General features: G+C 38.6%; 2 protein-coding genes across 2 annotated transcripts in view; one reads left to right on the top strand and one right to left on the bottom strand.

Annotated features, from left to right (window-relative positions):
* LOC139147966 (coiled-coil domain-containing protein 93-like) overlaps window positions 1-4,887 on the top strand; it is a 15,710-nt gene extending 10,823 nt beyond the window's left edge. Inside the window, exons 15-18 of the mRNA XM_070719219.1 lie at window positions 298-418; window positions 1,495-1,579; window positions 2,232-2,345; window positions 3,853-4,887. Coding sequence (XP_070575320.1) covers window positions 298-418; window positions 1,495-1,579; window positions 2,232-2,345; window positions 3,853-3,897 — 365 coding nt within the window. The 3' untranslated portion in view covers window positions 3,898-4,887. The remainder of the gene's footprint in view (window positions 1-297; window positions 419-1,494; window positions 1,580-2,231; window positions 2,346-3,852) is intronic.
* LOC139147965 (uncharacterized) lies at window positions 3,454-24,930 on the bottom strand. Its single transcript, XM_070719218.1, has 17 exons — window positions 24,841-24,930; window positions 24,554-24,738; window positions 23,795-23,833; window positions 18,671-18,695; window positions 17,431-17,520; window positions 16,860-16,942; window positions 16,385-16,469; window positions 14,589-14,706; window positions 13,732-13,910; window positions 13,003-13,221; window positions 12,636-12,659; window positions 10,959-11,243; window positions 9,441-9,500; window positions 7,446-7,745; window positions 5,563-5,805; window positions 5,017-5,268; window positions 3,454-4,587 (listed from the first exon to the last, which is right to left on the bottom strand). Exons 2-17 carry the CDS (start codon window positions 24,605-24,607, stop codon window positions 4,568-4,570), a joined length of 2,076 nt encoding a protein of 691 aa, XP_070575319.1. The 5' UTR covers window positions 24,608-24,738; window positions 24,841-24,930; the 3' UTR covers window positions 3,454-4,567.

Below are 24,930 nucleotides of genomic sequence, written 5' to 3'. Positions count from 1 at the left end.
TATTACTGGCCTATGCTAAAAATTTCTGAGGTCCCAAATACAAGATCAGTAACATGTACTAGCCCTGAAAGTGATGTACACATATTACAAGCACTTGCCCAGTGACAGTTTTCCTTGCATAAGCAGCTCACCCTGTCACCCCCATTTTATATGTGTGACGGTCCGATCACCATATTGAAAACAATTGGGACATTCCAAAGTCTGGCAGTGCAAGGGGTTTAAAGATAACAAATAGATCTGTTGTGCTGCAGACTGTAACAAATGTCTCTCATTGAATTGTCCATGTCTTTCCCTCAGTGGGTTCAACTCACACGGAAACCAAACAGTTCTACACTCTCTACAACACACTGGACGACACCAAGCTGTATTTGGAGAAAGAAGTCAACTTACTCAATTCAATCCATGACAACTTCACTCAGTAAGTGCTCTTGAACTTAACCTTTGACCTCCAAACTCCAACTAGTGAAATCCATGAATTATTTGTATGGGAGGAGAAGGTATCTCATGTAAGCTTTGTTTGTGAGTGAACAAGAGATGTGAAATCCCCTCCTTTGTCCCTTGAATGTGGGGCCAATTTTATCATTGGATAAAGAGAGAGTTGGTTGGAAACGACCGATGGTTACAAATAGAAATACTAATTACTGCCCGTGACTGCCCGTAGCTGCCTGAGGACTGCCCGAGAACTGCCCGAGCACTGCCCGAGGAAAAAGTGAGCCAAATTTCGCCAATTTTAACACTAGGCCAATAGGTTCAGTTTATATCATGCCCAGCCAACCAAAAATATCATTGATTTGGCGTTAACCTGATGTTTTCTCCGGCGGTTTTGGAACTCTGAAGACGGCCCCGCTCGAAGGACATCCGCCAGCTTAATAGTAAGATCATACAATTTAGTCCGAGAGGTGGTACAATAACCTCGCCGTACAGCTTGATAGCCTACCACCCTTGCACTGAATGGTATGATCTCACAATCAAGCCGGGGACGTCTTTCTCGTCGAAAGCCCGGCGTCTTTCGGGTTCTAAAGCCGCTAAAGAAAACACTAAATCAATGATATTTTTGGTTAGCCAGGCATAATATAAGTTCAAGCTATTGGCTTAGTGTTAAAATTGGCGAAATTAGGCCTACTTGCTCCTCGGGCAGTCCTCGGGCAGTTCTCGGGCAGTCCTCGGGCAGCTACGGGCAGTCACGGGCAGTAATTAGTAGGACCCGACCCAAATAGAAATAGGAAAGAAATTATCATGATGATAGTGTAGATACTATAATAGTAATAGGTTAAACCAAGTATTCAAATTGACCAGGGTACAAACAAAACCGTGTGCAAACGCACACAGAAACACACATATTTCCATACACATGTGTACACATGGGGTAGTTGAAAAGTAGTTGAATTTGCTAAATTCACAAAATCAAAATTTGATTTCAAAGACATGATGTGTAACTATAATTACAAACAGGAGACTGCAGTTAGCCTTACAGTGTTTGTCTCTGTCTTACAGGGCGATGTCATCGATATCCAACAAGGAACAGTTTTTGAAGCAGTTTGAACAGATTGTGGAAGGAATCAAGTCAAATAGAACCAAGGTGAACTTGTTTGTCTGTTTCGTACTATCATCCTTCATTTCATGGTGACAACACAAACAGAAAGCTGGGTTGTGACAAAATTCTGTCATTCATATCACTGCAGCCAACAGTGTACTGTGACACCCCCCACTCCTCACTCTCCAATTCCAGCATTCTGAAACACCAGTGACAATGGGACAGTGGTTAGGTTGAATTCAAACAGCCATTCAGGAAGTTCATTGTTTCATTGACAATTGCATTTGTCATGTTCACACTTCTGGTGTAACTGATATGTCTATGGTATACACATTTCAGATCTTCTATTTGAATAACTTCAAGCACTCACAGTTTCAAACACAGACTCTTCTATGTCTGACTCTGACACATTAGAAACATGTCATCTCTCTGGCTTCATATGAACTTTAAATTCCAGAAATGCTAGGGGGGTGTAAGTTTTTAACAAACTGCACACAACAGTGCACTGGTGACTTGAGAAACATCCTAAGATAGGGTAGACTGTCTGTTGTCAATCAATGATGTCTGCCTCAATGCTATGGTTTCAACTACAATGTACCTGCAATATCAGATACTGCAAACTGCAATAATTCAAACATCTGCAATATTCATATATCTGCAATATCAGCTGAATGTTCTTTCCCTTCCCAATGTTCAGGTTGAGAAGAAGAAACAAGAGGCAAAAATGAGGAGGGACCACCTCAATGATACTTACCTGGATTTAATAGATAAACAAAGATTGTATTTCAAGACTGTCAAAGATTTCAAAGAGGTAGGTTACTACAGTCCCAGCATCCAAATTGTACTTTCAATCTTTGATGATTAACACGGTGGTAGTCTTTTCTTTCCCTCCGAAAAGTTTAGGAAATTCATCGATTCATTTTAAGGTAAAGCTATTAGAGAAAGTGCAACGCGTTTTAAATCATTCAATCTATATAATCTACATCTGGCCTTTGAACCAAATATGCTGACCTTTGGCTCAATGGTCAGACAGTTTTGATATGTAGTAGATTTCTATTCATTTTTGTGAATTTTGAATCCTTAAAAACCTCCTCCTATATGGCATTTGCATGGTCCTCAATGAACCCCACCAGAGTTACTTAAGGTAGAATGCGCCTCAGGGACAGATAGTCGGGCTCTCAACTTTCTACAATTTTTTTTCTGATTTACCACTTACTTTTGCTCCCATAGAATTAACACAGGAATGACGGCCATTTTGGATTTCAAATCTCCCAAAATTTTGGGTAATTTGTTTCGCTAGTTCCAAACTTTGCACAGTGACCACAGATTTTTATCGTTGATTTTGTAGGAGAATGAAAGTTTCATTCAGGAAAGTTTGAGGAAAAGTTTAAGTCTTTCATTTTTAAGGTGCATACTACCTTAATGAGTAGAATCTGTTACTTTTGATGAGTTTAATCTTCCATCGCCCATGAATGTATGAACAAGGAGAGCTGTTTAGATCAGTTGGTTTTCATTATCTTTATCCTTTAAAGTAAAATTATGCTGTAACACAAATTAGTAGCACTTGCCTCGTTCCACAAATTGCTCTTTGTTGACAGGCACACAATACAATAAACTGCACATTAACATCTTTGTATTTCATGAGTGGCTAGTAGTTAAGACAATAATCTCCTCCACTGACGCATGAAGAAAGATGTTTTTACATTTTTTTCATAACATAGTGGCATATTGTCATTCAAAGATGGTCAAGCTTGTGAAGAAACTTCACAGGTGTTGAATGCCCCATCCTGGTTAGAAAATTGTTCATAGGAAAATAGCCAGTCAAAACTACTGATTTTAGAGTTAATCTGTCCAGTGTCCAGCCACAAATATCAGTACATATCATTACATCCAAATAAGTAATTTGTGACCATATCCTGTACGTTACTCATGACAAGTTTATTCAAGAAAAAAAAATTGAAAACAGAATGCAGAGTAATATAAAATAAAATAATTGCATTGGGAAGCAAAACCTATAAAAAAGATCACAGACACAATCTTGGTGTATCTTTCAGAGAGGATCTTGATTGGTTAAAAAAATTATTTTGTAGACATTCTTGAATATCCCCTTACAGAGAAATATACCGGTAAATGTGTGAGTCTTGTTGAAACCACTGCTTGACGGACATAAGCAAACGACTGAAACGTCTTTCAAATGGACAACTTTGATGTCGGCATTTCAAAGTTTTGAAAACTACTGGAAGTTGCTCAGAACAGACTAGTTTGCGTTGATAAAACAAGATGATGCTGAATCTGCTTTTTTTTTTAATTTTTTGCAGGAATGTCGGAAAAATGAAATACTACTCAGTAAATTACAGAAGTAGTGGAGTGCAGGTAATATCGTGTTGGAAATGAAGCTGATCATGAAATGTCAAAATCCAAGGAACTGAACAAATTTTAAAACAAATTTTCAATTTCTCAAGACTGTTTCTTAATATAGTTTCTCAATACTTTGAACCCATTCATCAGGTCAGTTTCTGTCATGAATTTATAATAGCTGCAGTAGTTTGTCTTCCTGTTTTTTAAAACTAGCCATTTCATTGTAATTTTGTTATTCTATCTTTTCAGTAGGAACAAAGAATAACTTCAAGTTCAAATTCAAGTTTTTTCCCATTTTTTTTAGTTACACTTCAAAATGGTGTAGTTTGCTTCACTTTACCATTTCAATTCAGAGGTAGTTGCAGCAGAATGAGGCCAGTAGGTGCTGACAAAATGTGGCAAAAAAGCCCCAGATTTTAAACAAATATTTGAGAAAACGGAAGATAATGCACCGGTTAGCTGTTTTCAGGTCTTGCACTTGGGGGCCAAAAATGCCGGATGCATCATGATATTTGGAACATTGCTAAAGATATGGTGAAATCCTCTCTGTATCAATCCAACCAATCAGCAGCAGTGTTACATTACAGTCTCTTCAGCTACACCCAAACAGTGTAGCCAAAGCACGCAACATGATTGGTTGTAGCACTGTACACTCTTTACTGAGGCAGTTGATCACTAGGTCACCTTGTCAGTTCCTGTAACGAGAGAAAAAAGATGAAAACATGTCTTTAAAGCAGCTTTTGATAGCAAGTGGCTGCTGTAGTATGATGTATTAAAAGGCAGTGTATTGGCCAACAGCAGATTTCCATAAAATGTACTTTCTCAACTTGAATGAACATACATGTACATACTGGCTGTTTCAGTGCATCTTCATTGAAAAAGAGATGGTATGCTTCGTTATGCTTTAATAATCTCTCAGTCAAAGGCATGTGAATTATGAAAATGTAAAAATAAATCATTTGACAGTACAAATAAACTGCCAAGTAATACATTCATTCATTGGTGTTCATTTTCGTTGTCATTCTCCTCTCAGACAAGGCTTTGGACGAATCACATCTACTTGACAATCAGACCTTACAGATGTCACTCACTGTTAGACCTTACAGATTTGAATGTCATCTCACCTAAAAATCCAGACACACAACAGTCGTCCTCCACCATCTCTTCCAAGTCGTTGGATATCAGCCAACAGTTGATGTGGTGTCTAGCGCCCTCATTCTTGTCGAATGTCCAGGCCAGGCAGTCTTGACTCTGCCAGCACGCATTACAACAAGCCAAAGCACTGGCAACCTGGTACTGTTCAGTCACTTCCTCGCTCTCCGATGATGTCATTATTGCGTGGCCTGGGATGGATTTGTTCATTTGAAGGTGACATCCTGTCATAGAAGCAGAAAGTCATACATGATATTAGACTGAAAGATCCGTCACTTGAGGGCGCACTTGAACGTAGAGAGCATCGTCAAGCGACAGATCTTTCAGTCTAAAATCATATAAAACAAACTTCAATTTCCAGACTCTGGTTCTTTACGTTCATCAGTTTCCTTCCTCAACACATGTCGACCAAATAATCTTGCAAACCGTCAACATAAGTGAATTTGTAGTCCGTTGACAGGGAGGCAAGCAGTTCAAATTGTCCAAATGCGAAACTCCTATAAATTCAACTTTCTCACCTAACTCATCCTCTAAAATGCCGGAATCACAACAGTCATTTGCCATGCCGTCTTCTATGGAATCTTTCAGCCAACACTTGCCAAAACTTCTGCCAGGCCGCTTGTCAAAGGTCCAGGCCACACATGCTGGAGTTTTTTTACACAAATCACAACACTCCTCGCGATTTAACACCCTATCTTCACCGTTGTTAATATTTCCACCTGGGCGATGAAAGTTGAATTCCAAGCCACAGCCGGATGTATCTGCAATGGAGGTGACTTTGCCATATTAACTTTGTTACAGTATGGTGTACAGAAATGTTTCAGAGAGGTTGAGCTGATATATCTTGGGTATTTGAAAGAAGTACGTGGTCAGAAATTGAAAATAATCTGCGGCATGAAAATTATTCAGTGCTTTTGCAGCTGCCCCTATGCATGTTGATTTCATAAAAAATCAACTGGAAATTCAAAAAAGTTGAATTCTAGGCGAAATTTTTATGGGCTGCCTGCTCATGAAAACATGTTGAATCTTGGAAGATGGGAAAAAATACAAGCACGGAAGAGATAACTACCTCTAGATATCTAAATAAAATATAGCAGGTTGCTTTGCGGTTTTTTGAACAGTGGTTGAAATAGGTGCCCAGAGGTCTGATTATCTGTTTTTCTACAGCTCATGATTATACAGTGCATTTTACATCAGTGCCACAACTCAGGGTACGAGACGGACACATTGCATCTACAACACAAATGATTAGTTTGGGTATCACGACACATTTCAAAGTCAACTACCTCAGTGATTAAAGGGGAAGTTCACCAAGGATGATTTTTACATATGTTGTAGCTCTGTGGTCATTTACCCAGGAAAAACTATTTTCACCATTATAACTCGCAAGAATTTTTACAAAAACAGATAGAAATAGTACAGGAAGTTGCCCATGTAATTTGAATCATGGGAAAAAAGCTCCAAGCTTGGAGCTTGCATAATGTGATATGGAAGGGACCATCTTCGGACGGATATGGCCCCTACATTGTCCACTCAAAGTAACACAGTAGTAAACAGCAACACAAAATCTGACAGTGGACAGTTTATTATAAGTGAATCATCGTCTATGCAAGGATACTTAGTATAAACAAAAGTTACGTAAATACGTACAGTCTGGTTTAAGCATGGGTGAGTGGACCATGCCATACCCATGAGAAAATGGTCCCTTCCACATCACATTATGCAAGCTCCAAGCTTGGCGCTTTTTTCCCATGATTCAAATTACATGGGCAACTTCCTGTACTATTTCTATCGGTTTTTGTAAAAAATCTTGCGAGTTATAAATGGCGAAAATAGCTTTTCCGGGGTAAGTGACCACAAAGCTAGCACATATGTAAAAATCATCCTCGGTGAACTTCCCTTTAATTACAGTAAACCAGCTCAGAGGGGGCACTCTGTCTAGACCGATAGCTCATTAGTTGATTAGACTTTATCCCCGATGTAGCTGTTTTCACAGTTTGAAAGCTAAACCAAAACATTGTGTGTTTTTTTATTTAGTTTCAGCTGAGGAAACCTCTTCAGCTCTTCAACTCTCAGTTGAAATTATGAAAACAGTTACATTGTAGATCAACTGTTCATTTCTCAGTCCAGACAGAGTGGCTCCATGCTGGTTTACTGTAATTAATCAATGAGTCACGGTTACTTTGAAATGTGTCCTGACAGCCAAGCTAATTGTGTGTTTTGTACATGCCATGTGGCCGTCTTATACACTGAGTTGGGGCACTGATGTGAAATGCACTGTAAGTGAAGGGGAGCAATTACTTGGGCAGGGGATACTCCAGAATGAGGTAGAGACAAGAACACAGGGCGGTCAACAATGCTAATGTATCTCTTGTACGTATTTCTCATAACATCTACTTACAGTTACAACTGTCGGCAGGTTCCCCCACATCACAGTAGCCGCGCATGATGAACATTCCACGCACATGTAGGTGCCCACCCCAGGGGTTCGATAACAAACACCACGCACCATGCTCGTCTCCATTTGGGTTGCGACAGAAACTGTGATCACCTAGTCCTCTGTAGGGATAGTACTCTGGTGTGTAGTGGTGCATGTTTGGGAACTGGTCAGTCCATTTCTGACAGGGTATGCCCTCTCTTGTCAATGAAACAGAGCCCCTGTAGTCGATAGCATTTTTGTCTTCATAACATTCATGAGCGTCTGAAAGAAAAATATATGTAACTGTGCAGTCAAGTTTCATTATTACTCAAAGTTTTCATTACATTTGCTTAAACTATTTCTACTTGAAGGCTTTCAGCCACTCTGGTCTCTATGGGGGCCCTATTTTACCTCCAAGATCAAATGATTGTGAATTTGATAGGAGTATTGGAGGTTCCGTTTAACACGTTTAAACTTGAACAATAGAGGGTGGAAAACAGGAAAGTCAGTCTCACTCATTCCCGTATCACTGCTATTAAATTTGTGACTGAAAATTTACGGTCTGTAAATTGATTTTAAAACTTTGCCATGGATCAATGATAGAGGTGATAGCCATTCACCCCAGACTCTTTGTGGGTTGGTGCATTCACACAGTGCTCAAGCTCAAACAAGCAACCTAAAAGAGCTCTGCTGTGTTATGTAGAGAATAACTGTTTGTGCCATGTGTTGATGAAGAAGATAGAAATGTTTGATAGCTGATTTCAGGATGGCCTGATCCAAAACGGCAAAAATAGCTGCAAAAATTGAAGATTTCATCATAATTTGAACATCTCACTTTAATATCATCCCTATGAACATGTCTACCAAATATCAAAGCTATCAGGCGAGTAATTTTTGAAAAACAAAATTTTTTGATCAAAAATTGCATAAAATATAGAAAATTGCAGATTTCATCATCATTTCAATATCACATAAAGATAATCCCTGGCAACCTGTATACCAAATGTCAAAGCTATCAGACCAGTACTTTTTAAAAAACATTTATTTTTTGACCAAAAATTGCCCCCAAAATACAAAATTAGATTTCATCATATTTCAATATATCAAGTTCAAATAACACTTTGAACCTGTATAGAAATATCAAAACCATCAAAGGAGCAGTTTTAGAGAAACAAATTTTTCAACCAAGAATGTGAAAAACTGCCCCAAAAAATTCAACATTGCAGATTTCATCATAATTTGAATATATCACATTTTGATCATCATTATTAACCTGTATACAATATATGAAAGCTATCAGACGAGAGGTTTTGGCGAAAATAATTTTGACCAAAAATGGCAAAAATTGCCTTAAAAATACAATGCATATGTCATCACAACTTGAACAAATCTGATCAAAGTCATCCCTGGAGACCTGTACTCCAAGGAATCTGACTGGCCATATTGAAGCAGCAGCTTTGAATGTAAAAAGTTGACGGACAACGGCACACATCCACCTAATCGATAAGCTCTGCCTCACTGACAGCAAAGCTAAAAAGCACCATGTCGTTTCCCGCCATTCTTAAATTTCCTTTCCATTCAGAAACTTGTTTGTTAGTCACACTCATCCTGAACAGCCATTTGTCATGAGGAGCCCCCGGCCAGTAACAACATATATTGGAATTTTTTAACTGGTTGTTGGGATGGTATCTATGAATTTCTGCATACATACTAGACACTCCCTACATGTTTCCGTGAGCAAAAACCCTATGACCCTCTGAGTTTCCCCTTGTGAAAGCATCATGTCACTGTCCTGTCGTCAGGGGTAACGTGGATGAAGATGCTGTCCACTGGTCATTTATACTGAGACAGAACACGTTCATATATAATTAAATCAGGCAGCAAACACAACGTACTAAAAAATATACAAAACGTGACATATGAAAGTGTTAGTTTTCTTATCAGGGCAATGTTTCCAATTGAAAACAGTAAACTAACCGTCTTTGGGTGGGAACTCCAAATCCTCTGGCACTATTGGAGTGGGTTGTTGACCTTCGACTGAGGATACAAACAGATACATGTCATTTGGCGGATAAAATATGGAATCTTGTAAGTTTCTCTTCAGTGAGCTATCACCTTTGTGAAAGTTCCGAGTTTTTCCATGAGTGGATTTCTATTCTGCTCTTTATGTTGCCTTGAACTTAGGAATGACTTGGAAGTTGCTCATAAATTCATCGACAGTGGAGAGGAAGAGTCTATGATAAAAACCGAAGTTCGTGACCCTAGCATTTGGCAAATACCAGTGAGTTCAAGATATCAACAGTTATGCCGTTAAAATCCATCGTGTGTTATCAGAAAACATGACCATATATTTCGACAATCATAGAGATTCCAAAAATTATCAATAATTATAATATAATTGCAGTATTTATGATTATAATAACAATGAAAATATATTGTTTAATCTCTGTAGTTGTTCTGCTCAAGTAAGTTAATGCATGGGTGTTTGTACCCATCAAGCCCAAAAATAAGAAAATGATCAGTTATCTTTAAAAACCATGCGATTTGATTGATATTTGGCCTAATTATTGGAATTATTAAATTCTTTAAAATTAATGTCTACCTAAATCTCGACGAGTTGGGTCACGTGACCAAATCTGATATTTTCCCGCCAAAATTTATGTCTTTATTAATTAATTTAATATTCCAACCGTAACCCGTTAAATTTCTTGATTTTCTCTGCGCTTTTGAAAACAACATCTATCATATTCTTTCAAAAATACATGGCACTCTTGAAACTCTATCTATACTTCTTTCTGATATTCAAAATATTCATGTAAAACGTCAAAAATATTGTATTTGTTGTTTTTTGTGAAGAAATTTTATTCAAAATTCAATAATTTTGCATCTGCCACTAGTTCTCACACAAGTTCCTATCCCATTTTACATTAAATGGTCATAATATTTTAAATATTTTGATGTTTAACGGTTGGAATATTCAGTTATTTGCAATATACAATTTTGGCGGGAAAATAATAGATTATGATCACGTGATCTGACTTAGGTAATATATTAAGATAAATTTCAACTTAATCAAATGCAAAACATATTTTGGCAATTTTCACAATTTTCTTACCAGGTTTGATCAAAAACTATGTTCAAACTGATTTTACATGTATGTAAGCCTATGCCCATGCATTAACATACCTGAGTGGTTCTATCAAAAAGGAACGTAACTTTGTGTACAGCCTATAGCATATGTAATTTAAACTTTCCCCTTTTTTACTGTTGTCAAGATGTCTTTTCAGCTAAATCCCATTTAAAAAACCGCTCAACGCCATGAAATCCGAAATCGCTACAAAAATCACGCAGCTTATTCAAAGTGTTTTACTGTATATGCAAACTTATGGCTTCTGGCACTGACTGAAATAGTCGCGTCAGGTATACATTAGATATCCGCATTAGATATTCGATATTCCCGTCAGATATTCGTTAGATATTCATCTTCATAAATACCAGAACAGTGCTCTTTTGGTTTCCCGATGTTACACGTTTCCTGTTTCTTCTTGCGATCGTCAGTGTAGCACCAGGCTTTGGATCGACTGTCAGGGTTTCTGCAGTAGTTGTGATCTCCAAGCCCGAGAAGCCCCAGATCAAAACCGTTGTCCTTGGTGAACTTGTGTTTGTGTGGCGTCTGCGACGACCACGACTGACAAGTGCGCCCGCTTTTGGTTTGGTTCACTGTGCCACGGTAGTCGGCCCCGTTCTTCGACCCGTAGCACTCGCCCGTGCCAGGTAAGACTACAGGCAAGAATGACAAACAGATGTTACTCCTTGCTGCTTCCAAAACCGTCGCTACAACGTCCAGTACTACACCACGGTGAATAAACATAGCCACAAACGTGTTCAAATACATCTACAGCGACTTACGGGCTTTTGTTTTGAGATTATTTTACATTGGTGGCTAAAACCCGGGCACTTCATACGATGCACATTAGCTGCAACAATTGTAGCCCATGGGCCTTTATTTGCCGGGGCTAAACAGCCAACAGGGCAAATAAAGGCCCGTGGTCTACAATTATTGCAGTTAGATGCACACTTGTACATAAACCTCGCAGTTCACCCTTGTAAATAAGATCTCACTCATATAATGCATATTAACACAGAAAGGTAGAACAGACAACCATAGGACGATTAATCTAAGGAACCGTTCAGTTTTACGGCTGGGGGGGGGGCCGGCAAAATCCAAGGGGGGGGTCATCATAATTTTGGAATCCAAGAAGGGGGGGTCATCACTTTTTCACTGGTAGGAAAGGGGGGGGTCACCACATTTTCAAAAACATAATACCTACAATAAAGTCCACTTTATGCAATGGCCATGATCGACCCTCTTTACCGGCAGGCCGCCTTCGGCGGCCCAATACAATGAATATACTTCATGTATTACCCATGACCCTCTTAGCGGGCAGACGCCTTTGGCGGCCCACTCCAATTAGGTTTACTTCATGCAATGGCCATGATCGACCCTCTTTACCGGCGGGCCGCCTGCGGCGGCCCACTACAATAATTTGACTTTATTGTAATACCCCATGACCATCTTAACGGCCGGACGCCTTCAGCGGCCCTGTTCAGTAAAGTTTACTTCATGCAATGGCCATGATCGACCCTCTTTTTACCAGTGGGCCACCTTTGGTTGCCCACTAGAATAAAGTTGACTTTACGTAATGATCCATGACCCTCTTAACCGGAGGGCTGCCTTTGGCGAACCACTCCAATAAAGTTTACTTTATACAATGTCCGTGGACATAAGTTGTCTATGGAAATGAAGTTAAAAATTGCCTTACAGTCGTCCTAATTAACAGACGTTTGCATGGATGTGGCTGAGAAGTTTGTACACTGGCATCTCTGCTACACGAATAAAGTGCGCCGCGTACCAGAGTTCAAATCCAAACTGTGCGGATAAATTTGACATATGGGTTTTGGTTATTTTTCAGTGGGGGGGGGGGGGGGGGTTCATCAAATTTTTTCGTCTGACAAAGGGGGGGGGTCATCATTTTTTCGCGAAAAATGCAGGGGGGTCATCATTTTTTTGAACACCGGCGACAAGATTTTGCGGCCCCCCCCCCGGCCGTAAAAACTGAACGGTCCCTAATTAGGGACTTACTGTATGGTGATAATATGTCGTATACTTACGTTCATTTTCCAATCCACTTATCCCTGTAAGACAAAAACTACCAACCTTAAAACAAAGATGACAAAAAAGTACAATCGTTTTCAAACCGACCCGTTCTGAGAAGTGATTTTGAAAAAACGAGAATTTAATCACAAGAGTATTAACCGTCAAAGCTTCATTCGTTTCCTGACCAATCACTGATTTTGGTCTGAACAGAACATATTTTAATGCCGTATCTTATTTGCTCGAGTGACAATATCACGAGCCTGTGGCGTCGCTCGTACAACATTAATGAGCCAATCCGCTTCCAAATTCACATATAATATCACATGATGAAAAAAGTGTTAAAAAGTTTCACTACAAGGGTAAAGTTCCAACGTCACTCACCACAGTCGTAGACTTTGTTGACTTTATACAAATCCCACTTGCTGAAGTAATTTCTAGCCATGACCTGTACCTCAGGCATCATCTTCGGTAAGATGGTATCCAATCCGTTCCAGCTGTAAGCATCTCTGGGGTAGTGCATCACGGAGTTGTAGTCGTAGGGCGCCCTCAACGGATCAGTGTACTCATGTACATATTTCCTATCGAACTGGCGGTGTTTGCCTGGAAATGCAAGACATTCAGGTGTCAAACTTTCAAACGCTTTCGATTGAAGGCCTTCATTTTGTTTTGTTTTATGTGCAATCGTGTATTGGCCTCCGACAACACAAATCAACTGGGTTGCAGTTGGTGGAGGTGCATACACGGCTATATATTTCAGCTCAGTTCTGTGCGATACCAGATTCGCCAGGGCTGCTCAAATAAAAGGACTGAAGAGAGTTTGAAGGAATTCAAAGATAGTCTGAATCATTATCTTTAAGTTGCAGTCAACAGTAACAGCATAAACAACATTCATAGTTGCTTAGTGTATGCACTGCTTAAAGTTTAACACTTTGCATGCTCTGTGCAGAATAAAATGAAACAAAGATGTCAGAGTAAAAACAAAATGCACAAAATGCCTTCAGGGATACACAGTATGCAGGCTTACATGGCAGTAACCCAGTAGGATACCCCGTCTCTCACATAGCATGTACTTTGGAATATCCAGGAAAGCGTCAATTGCATTTTTCCTACCTGGTGTTATATTTTGCCACTCGATGTCGACGTACATGTCCCGATCTGTTCGGCTCTGCTCGTGATGGAACCCCAAAGTGTGCATCAGCTCGTGTATTATGGTTCCCAGGTAAATACACCCCTTCTCATCCAGGGACAGCGTCTGTCGTCCACCTATCCGCCCTATTGTAGACATGCATCTGTGGAAAGAAGAAACATTGTCCGATTAGGTTTAAGGGGTTAACGTCTCGTTTAACCTTGGTTGTAAATTCAGCTGTATTTGTCAATTCCATCTATATGTACACTAACTGCTGTTGATGGAGATAAATATATTAACTGTAAGCTAATTCTCATATAAGTGGTAGTGTATATATTAATTGTAACTTCAACTCCGGGAAACATTGACAAATGAAGACTTGAAGTTTAAAGTCAGTGAAATTTTTAAATTGAAATTAATAAAATAAATTGGCAAAGCATTAAAATTGCATATCTCGTCGAATTTGGGTCCGACTTCATACGACTAATTTTGGATTGTGATGACCGTTGATCTATTAAGTGAACGCTGGTGGCCATCGTGATTTTTACTAATTATAGCATCACGAGCAACATCGGCTTCAGCCGATAGAAATTCGGACAAATTGATTGTCTTTTTGGCGCGTATGTCTGTTGAACGCATCACTTGACACTATCAATTTCGCCTATCTTCTCCAAAGGCGTAACTCAAAAGAAATCTTGTTAAAAGTTCCGCATCATTGAATATTAATTTGTACACGGTAATCATAGAAGTATGACGTCATCAGGTACATTCCCAATTCCTCCAATGGTCCGTCAGCAAACTATCACCAAAATAGAAATCGCAGTCGGCACTTCTCACGTACTTATCTGATCTTTGTATGTGAACGTAATCCTCCTGTTTTTTCCTTTTCACAAATCGAACACAGGTTCTCTCGTGGAAGTGACCTATGGCTTCCTTGATCAGTTTCTGGTTCTTCTTTTCTGTTGGCGCCAAAATTAGTGGTATACAAATGTGATATGACGCCAAAATTAGCTGTTTACATAAATGTGATTTGACTGACCACAACTCCCGTTGCATTGACAAGAAGAGTGATCACCAAGTCCTTGGTAAGGTCATGCCTAACTTCTCTAAAAGGGTTCGTATTCTTATGAGCTCCATGACTGTAGGCTGTCTTTATATCATGGCTGCCGAACCATATCGTTATGGATGGATATACTACTAGGTAAGATTTCTAGATGTAGACATAATTATCTACGCATTGTCGTACAGTTACTACTTTCTTTTTACATGCTTTTTGTAACGAGCAAATCCACTATTATTTCTGAAATAGAGAACTACTGACACTGGTTTCGATTCAGGTATTCGGAATGATTGCATAATTACGGTAAGTGTTTGGTGTAATTTTGTGGGGTCACGTGACAGAAACTGCGGCTTTTATAGTCAAGCCGTTCCTTGCGCCTGTTTTGTTAATGCCATAGGCAGTCGCACTAGCCTGTTGTTGGTAAGGGTCTATGACCAACTTACCCAACCCACGATATCCCCCTCCCCCCTTTTTACTGGTCACTCCGAAAAAAATAATATGTTATTAAGAGCAGAAAGAAAAAATAAATTGTTCATCGGAATCGCCGCTTCTACTTTGGCATATTTGGAATTTTTTTTTTTTGATCGCGGCAAATTCTTACTTCCGCATTACAAATATTTTTAGTACTGCCGCTGGTGGCGCCCTACACTTTGTCGGGTTTTCGCGGGCACGGGATTTTTAATGAGACTTCCGACGTGTTTGGACTTAGTTGACCGCCAACACGTTGTTGTGACGTCTGAATTTGGCGAATCACGACGCAAAGTGGGTCGATTTGGTTAGGTTAGTACATGTCACATCATGAGTATTAATTTGATCGCCAACATTCGACGTGATGGCCGACAGTTAGTTTTAAAGACGCTATCCAGTGTTTGTCCTGATATTACGTTCGGCGATTTGTTCAACAAGATCGTGACAGCAGATGGACGGTGCATCCGATTGAATGAGAATTGCATCGAAAGTATAAAAAATTACGGCAATTTCAAAAAACATGGTTGCGTCGATGTTAAAGTACGATCTGAATGATGACTATATAACTTCACTCCGATCACAGTACAGTGTTGTTAGACCATTGTGTAAACTGTGTAGAGACAGTGGTAAAGAGGCCAAAACATGGGGCAAAAGTAAAATGAAAAAACTCAGATGCTAGGTCCCACCAGGACAATACTGAATTGTTGAATTTCAGTGATTTGCTGTACATTTCAGTTTTATTCTGAGAGAATGTTGAAATACTCAGAATATGTTGTGCAAACACTAACTGTGAATGTAATGGCCTATGTTATTGTTGGGAAATATAGTCTTGAATTCAGTTACCAGTATCAGTGTTTCTTGTCTGAGATATTTCTGGTAAAAAGGGAAACAATTATCTTGCCTTGTCTGCATCTGTGCAAAAATGCCAGAGAACCGTGTTTACCTTCGGCCTAAAAAAAATTAAAAAAAAAAATTTTCGCTCGCCGCTCCTGGAACTTGGTCCAAAAAATCCGATGAACAAGATTTTTTTCCTCTGGCCTAAGAGCAGAGAGAAACCATATGTCTTGTAAGGGGGAAGACACTGAAAGCTTACAAAAACTGACACGTACTGAACTTTGAATCGATGACGTAAGGTACGACGCCGTTTCTCCACAGTTTGTTGGGCGAACGTTCTGCGAATTGGGCAAACGGGACCTGAAATTGAAGGACGGACACAATAGCGTTATTTCCTGTGACGTTACGTTTTGGTAAGGTTTGACGAAGAACGAACTTTTCTATTCCCCACAACATTCATTGTCAATGGTTTTGATTACAAATCATCCAGAAAGTCAAACCTTGTAGATGCATAGCGTGTTAACTGTCAACATAGTTGCACTCTGCGCCAAAATTCACAGTTCGCAACTGAGAGCAGCGGTGCCATATACTTATGTGAACATTGTCTCCGGTTAATGTGTGTAGTTACTGGCCTCATGAAAATAACAGGACCGATGAAGACAATTAAAATACCTCTTTGGGTATGAAGAGGTTTTTTGTTTGGAAAAAACTATAGTTTAAAGAATTTATACAACTTAAAAGAATTCTCACCTCTCCGCCAGATTTCAATCTGTAGGAGCTGACAAGTCGTGGGATGTATATGTCGCCCTCTAGCAGTGCCACATTATCTCCCTCTGCCATGAAATTAATGTAGTACATAAGGCATTTCGTTTAAGTGAAAGAGCTATTTCAGCATTTTCTGATAGTTCAGGGGTCGGGAACGATAATACGGTTCATGTAATCAAAGATACGAGACATTGGCCAGGAGACAATGGTTCTCCTAAATATGATCTGCAACGACCGTTTATTGTGCAAAGAAAACTGAATCGGTTACATTTAGGAGAGTTAGCCTCTGTCTGTCTGTTTGCCTGTCTCAATCTGTCTGTCTTAGTCTCTCTCTGTGTCTCTCTTTCAGTCTATCTCTGTCTTTTTCTGTTTGTCTGTCTCAATCTGTCTCAATCTCTCTATGTCTGTCTGTCTGTCTGTCTGTCTCTCTCTCTCTCTGTCTCTCTCTCTCTCTCTCTCTCTCTCTCTCTCTCTCTCTCTCTCTCTCTCTCTCTCTTCTCTCTCTCTCTCTCTCTCTCTCTCTCTCTCTCTCTCTCTCTCTCTCTCTCTCTCTCACCTTTTCCTCTTCCTTTTCCTTTTCCTGGTTCTTCATTCTGTTGAATTATGTATGACATAGCATCAAATTCATTTTGACCAAATTTGGTTTCTACGGAGAGAAGCGGAAAGAAAAAACTTCGGATACAATAATTTGTTGTAAAATAGTTTACATAATATTACAAATATGGTGCAGTCAAAACATGCATTGAAATGTACGGACTTGGACTCAGTCTCGCGTTAATCTCTACTTACTATGATTATATGTTCACTAAAAATAAACTTAATAGTTCAGAAGCACTATAGTCAAGAATGAACTTGAATATTGTACAAAATGGCTTATGTTCTTGGCGTGTTTGATACTGTCATCACAATTTGAGAATGATAAGAAAAATGCCCGTTTCCAAGAATAATAATAATGAAAGCATCATCAGCGATTATAGCTTATGTCCCTTAAATCGATTAACAGACGAGGGATTAATCAGCCAAAGAGTCTGTAATTCATTGCCTGTGACAGTAATTTAATGTATAGAGAAGGAGATTGATTAATTGGGCAATCTTCATTCGCCGTGGCGCGAAATCAATCCCAGTACAAGTGCCCTATTAATAGGGTCAGTAATCTATATTAATTCATTTAAGGTAGTATGCACCTCGAAAGTGAAAGACCTATAAGCTTTTGCTCAAACTTTCCCCAAGGAATCTTTCAACCATTCTCTTTCAAAATCAAGAACACAAATCGGGGGTCACCGTGCAAATTTTGAAACAAGAGAAACAAATTACCAAAGATTTACCGACTTTTTTAATTTCAAAAGGCCGCCATTTCTGTTTTAACTCTATGAAGAAAAATGAAACTTTCGATTTTCAACAAGTAAGACGCTCAACCTTTTTCTTACACCAAGAGCTTTAAAATAAGCCCCCAACAAGTGGTAGATAGCCAATAATGAGTTTTGCACGACCTAAATGTACTTGACTGCGCCTCGTACGTTCATGTCGTGCAAAGTTTATTTTCGTCCATTATGGGCCGGGAGGGGGTACATTATTGTTTAAATAATGTTGGACGACGCACAAGTTACTTGTAAAAATAGTTGATTCTCTCCGATATACCGTTTAAAGGACACTTCGAATAGTGTGAATGTACAGACAAGGTTTTGTACACAGTTTATGAAGCTTGGAGAGTGCGACACTGTACAATAACTGTTTTTGAGATAATAGAAACACCATGACACCATGTCCCTTATATCTGTTATACATGAATTACTCACTCTTTCTTTTGTCTCTGGACAAACTCTGCAATAAAAACAGAAGAGAATTGTCAAATCCACTTTAATATTTGCTGGAGGAAACAACGCTACAGTAATATGCCATTCAACAGATATAACTGAGGAAACATAGCTTTAATACGGGTTATTAATTCTTAATATGTCACATTTTGATTCAAATATTCTGAACGCTACTCCCTGTAATGATCATTAAGCAAAAGACTAGGTCGGTTGCTCGTTTTGTCGTCAGCAGTAATTTTTAAGAACGCTGTCAGGCAAGCGCAATCAAATCTTCGCTCTACAAAAAAAACCCCTAAACTTTCATCTGCATATCAGATTTCAAAAGTAAGATAATGTTCATTTGAGTCGGATAAGCAGTATTTAATCATGACGACGAACTGTGACACAAAGTTTAGAATACAAACGCTTGATCCGGACAATTTCAAGTCGCGGTTTTTAAGGTAGAATGTGCCTCGGGGACAGATATTGGGACTTAAAACTTTACAATTCTTTTCTGATATACCACTTGTAGGGGTTCATTTTAAAGCTCTTGGTGTAAGAAAACTTTTCACATAGTTTTTCGAAAATCGAAAATTTAATTTTTCTCCATGGACTTAACACAGGGTTGGCAGCCATTATGAATTACAGATATCGGTAAATGTTGGGTAGTTTGCTTCCCCAGTACCAAAATTTGCACGGTGACCCCCTAATTTTTATTCGTGATTTTAAAAGAGGATAGCTGAAAGATTCCTTACACATGGAAAGTTTCATTTTCGAGGCTTAAGCAAGGTTATTCTGCAGTGGTACATTGCCATGCGCTTTCCTTCAACAGTCTGCATAACCATTTACTACTTTTTCTTGAACGTCCAAAATAACAGAATCTCAACCTCGATAATTTGACATCTCGAACAGCTTCAAATGAATTTTAAACATTGATTTCAATAAATCACAATCAAGTTAATTTTCAGTCCGGCAGAGTACGTTTGATACGACAAATTGTCTGTATAGCGAGACTTCGCGAGATTGTGGAACATTTTATGATTTTATCCACTGTAAGAATTTAAGAACGTGACAAAATATATGAAGTGAGTAGCGCTAAGTTGATAATTTATTCTCTGTCGTGAAATTTTCATTACATCACAAGTGAATAATTTGTGCCGTGGAAAGAGTAGATAACGTACGACTTTCAGACATATGGATGCAGTGTATGACTTAATTTTTTGCCTTCGGTTTTCAGCGTTTTTACACAAACACCTTCCCATAATGCTTTGCTACCCGAACGCGATGGGTTTTATCAGAACGTACAATCGAACACGTGGAAATACAAACGTCATATAGGACACATGTCGCTCATGGCAACAAGAACGAAAACGACACACTTTGTAGTTAGCGTTGGAACGTGTGCAATCTCGCCGTGTCTAATACTGAGTACCGGTCAGAACTTCCGTGAAAGAAGTGGTATCCGCGAATCTCCACTGAGAATGGGTAACAGACCTCAAACAAGGGTATGTTTTGAAAGGCAGGTTATCGAATGGTATTGTTTTCACAAGCGACGAAATATCATCATGGTTGCTCAGAAACTGTCGGGTGTGTTGGAAGCCACAAATCTCACCGTCTATGACTGAAGAAACATTCTTGTCAATCGAAGAAATCAGGACCACGAGGATCATAGAGGACGTTAAGGGAGCCTTCAGTAATTACAGGGGGTTGGGCCGGGGGAATTTCGCGCAAACCTGTACCGTAAAATGTGACCCTTCCCCTATCCTCGTGTCTAAAATGTGACCCTCCCCCTTGTCCGACATTCTAAAACTTGATCCTCCCCCAACCACTGCGGTATTCTCTCAAGGAATAACTAAAACAGTATCAGCTAATTTACATAACGATTGGTTCAATTGTTATGTTAGGGACAAATTACAGAGGGGAGGGCTGGTGTTTTTGGAGGGACAGTCACAATTTATCACGCAGGAATTTCTGAAGAGATATGGTCTTTCATACATTTGAGGGAGGGTCACCACATTTTGTGCAACTATAAGAAGGCAAGATGTGGCTGATTTAAAATTAGTGCTTCATCCATAAATATATATAAATCATAATACATGGAGTCTATCAGGCAAATTATTGACAATTTTCCCCCACAAAACATGCTATATCTGTACATTATATATGTTTGATAATGTATTTAAATGTACTTTGCTTGAATTGGGAAGTAAAATGTGCATTTGCGTACAAGAAATTGATTTCTGAATTTCATCTAAAAAGTTGGTTCACTATCCATGGTGTCTATGATGAAACTATGAATAGTTTTTTCCAACACAAAAATAGGTAAATCTTTGCATTTGTGTACTCTTGATTATTGATACTAATGTTCTTGATTAGACTAGAGTGGTTACAAGTCTATGGTTGTGTAAGAAATTTGATTTTAGAATTTCACCAAAATGTTGATTCACTATGCATGGGGGTCTATGATGAAACTATGAATAATTTTTTTTCAGTACAAAATTAGATAAATCTGTGCATTTATGTATGCTGGATTATTTACATTATTGTTCTTGATTAGACTAGAGTGGTTACAAGTCCATGGTTGTGCAAGAAATTTGATTTTGGAATTTCACTGAAATGTCGATTCCCTATGCATGGGGGTCTATGATGAAACTATGAATAATTTTTTTTTCAGTACAACATTAGATTAATATGTTCATTTATTTATGCTGGATTATTAACGTTCTTGATTATACTAGAGTGGTTACAAGTCTATGGTTGTGTAAGAAATTCGATTTTAGAATTTCACCAAAATGTTGATTCACTATGCATGGGGGTCTATGATGAAACTATGAATAATTTTTTTTCAGTACAAAATTAGATAAATCTGTGCATTTATGTATGCTGGATTATTTACATTATTGTTCTTGATTAGACTAGAGTGGTTACAAGTCCATGGTTGTGCAAGAAATTTGATTTTGGAATTTCACTGAAATGTCGATTCACTATGCATGGGGGTCTATGATGAAACTATGAATAATTTTTTTTCAGTACAACATTAGATTAATATGTTCATTTATTTATGCTGGATTATTAACGTTCTTGATTAGACTAGAGTGGTTACAAGTCCATGATTGTGCAAGAAATTTGATTTTGGAATTTCACCGAAATGTTGATTCACTATGCATGGCGGTCTATGATGAAACTATGAATAATTTTTTTCCAATACAAAACTAGGTAAATCTGTGCATGTATGTGCGCTTGATTATTTATATTAATGTTTTTGATTAAACTAGAGTGGTTATAAGTCCATGGTTGTGCAAGAAATTTGATTTTGGAATTCACTGAAAAGTTGATTTACTGTACATGGTAGTCTATGAGAGAACTATGCACACTTTTTTCCAATATAAAACTGACAATATCTTTGCATTTATGTACATTTTATAATTGATATACACTTTTCCACCTGTTGCATATGTTTTTGTCTCTTGTCTTTTATCAGTTTTAACTGTTCAAGGTGTTTAATGTAGGATACCACTGCATCTTCTTTGCTTGTGAAACTTGTGGATAATGTGTACGTACTTTGTTGGTGATTTCCTATTCAGGAAATATCACACGGACGATCAAAGTTTTGGCCATAAAATCAGCTTCTGTCAAAAGTGACCCTCCCCCAAGATAGGTTTATAAAAAGTGACCCTCCCCCTTTAGCTGTTTTCTAAAAAGTGACCCTCCCCCAATTCCCCGGCCCACCCCCCTGTAATTACTGAAGGCTCCCTAAAGTTAAAGTTTTCTATAAAAATTCTACACAAAACTGAAGTGACGTATCCTAAGCATAAGTGCGCGAGTCAATAGTTTGGCGTAGAGAAGACCAAGATGAAAACATTCTTGAACTATAACTTTACACAAGAACAAAATATTCATTAAATATACTGACGACTTTCAAATTGGTACAATGCATGTAAGTACGCATGTCTTTATCAGTGTTTCAAAGTGAAGGATAATGTGTCAAGGAGTAGTGTTTACCATGATAATATATTTGTACATGTTTACCGGATTTAATTTTATATCATGTCACCAGAATTGAGCGTCTGCAAATAACTGTGTACGTCATCGACAGGCGTAATTTCATAGTAGCAAGATTTTGGAGTTGACAGTTGCAAGTAAGGGTCTTTTCAAACCAGTTTAACATCGAAGTCGTCAATAATGATCGGCCGATCATTTAACAACTCACACGCTGCCCGTTTCCGATTAAAATTCTCGCGCAAACATTGAGAAATACGCAAGTCGTCGCGAGCTAGTAAGCAAACGTCGAAACAATCGCGCACTACACCGTCTAGAATGACTCAACGATTGTTGCTCATGGCAAAAAGAACGAACAACGCAACTTATTATGATAGTTTGGATGGACAGGGGTTGGTGCAGAGAGACGGGATCAAGGGAAGGAACAGGTAATTGTTGAGTTCAGGTTACTGTTTTATTTTACTCAGCGTTAATTTCACAAGAAATGCAACGTTTTTGAAGTTTCGACGGCTTGGAGCAAATGTAAGAGTCTATTACGCCAATCTTTCGAATCAACGTATTATTGACCAATGCATGCATAGATAAGCAACGGAAAACTATGAATGGAACATACAGAACGTGTACCGGGTAAATGATGACATTTACATGCAATGTACCCCTCCCAGCCCATAATGGACGAATGCAACGTTTGCATGGCATTATGTACGAGGCAAAGCTGCAGCTGAGTACATTATGTAGAGCAAAGTTTGCTTATTAGTCCGTTATGGACTTAGAGGGGTACAGTATTTCTATTATTCTTAGTTTTCGTAATGCCAGTGAATTTGTAGATTATATATTAATCCGGGGATGACGTCAAAAAATTCACTGGTATTGACAAACCTGTAATATTTTACCAGTTCAAGTTGGCGGCTAAAATGATTATAGAAAAGTCACATGTTTGAAAACAATATTTTGAAGCGTTGTCTCCTGCCTGTCCGATGTAATGTGAGTGACATATCTTATAATCCTCAAATTGAAACGAAGACCAAAAACAGATACCCTGATGACCCGTTATGTGGTAGTGGAATTTTACTCTTGTAACAAGAAAAGTAACTATTGCATTTTAAAGAAAAAGATTCAGGGACCAACCTTTTGAGGATCATCTTCCACACTGCAATCAACGTACTCCTGAAAATAAAAATTTAAACAACCATTGAAATAAACTGTGGTATTTTTATCTGCTTCAAATGATGTTGGGAGACATGTTCTGTTTTTTTCATGCTTTATTGAGAAAAATTTCTATGAACGAGAATTGAATCTATATGGATGTGAAATTGTGATACGGATATGATTATTATTATAATATTAAGACAAAGGCTTAGTTTTCGGTATACTGGGTATGTTTGCCAGTTTTACATAGTGTTTTCGTGTTTTAATGTTCTTTTATCGTGTATTCTATTATCAAGTATTTTTATCATTGACAGATATGGTTGACATAAAGTGCAAGACAAGTGTATGGCATGTGTGTGTGTCTCTCTCTTGCAAGCATTTTTATAGAGATAGAAACGTGGACCATTGTAGTGAGAATAGCGCAATAGAATTTGATACAGCACTGTGGTGAATGCCTGTCTAATATACTACAGATTAACGCTTGCAACTTCAGACAATAGTTATTAAATAAACAGTTTGAAACGAGAAGTTCGCTAGAAAACGGCGATGTAAATATGCATTCTGTTATAATTGGTATAATGTTTTATGTGCTGGCGATGTCGGTAAATACAGCAATGATTTATGTGATATGAGATCACGTCTTATAAAATTTTAGTTCCTGTAAAGAAACAAAACGGATTAAATTTGGTGAACAATAACCAAAGTATCAAGTTGTTCGACTGTAATTTATAACCTTACCTGGAATAGCACCAGGCAGAGTAGAGTCACCTCGACTGCCCTGGTAGCACGCATTTCCACGACCACTAGACCGGACCGACCTACAAAGGCCTGAAACTCCGCTTCAGGGCAAAACCGTGAACTTATAAAGCAGGTCCTCAACGCAGTGTGTGAGAGATTACAGCAATTTCCGTCATTTACCAGTTCTGAAACGGTAATTAAATGTCACATAGCTTGACAAGTTCATATTGCAATCAATTAATCATATAGGGCCATGTTTCGCTTTCTTCTAAACCTGCGCATCTCACCTCTTCGATCGTCCGAAATCCTCCGGCGAGGAAACTATTCGCACAGACAACGCTGAAGAAGCGATCAATACCTGATATTTAGAGTCAATT

Source organism: Ptychodera flava, chromosome 13, assembly GCF_041260155.1.
Source record: "Ptychodera flava strain L36383 chromosome 13, AS_Pfla_20210202, whole genome shotgun sequence".
Lineage (NCBI taxonomy): Eukaryota > Metazoa > Hemichordata > Enteropneusta > Ptychoderidae > Ptychodera > Ptychodera flava.
Note: the sequence above shows the minus strand (reverse complement) of the source record. Positions and strands in the feature narration are given on the sequence as shown.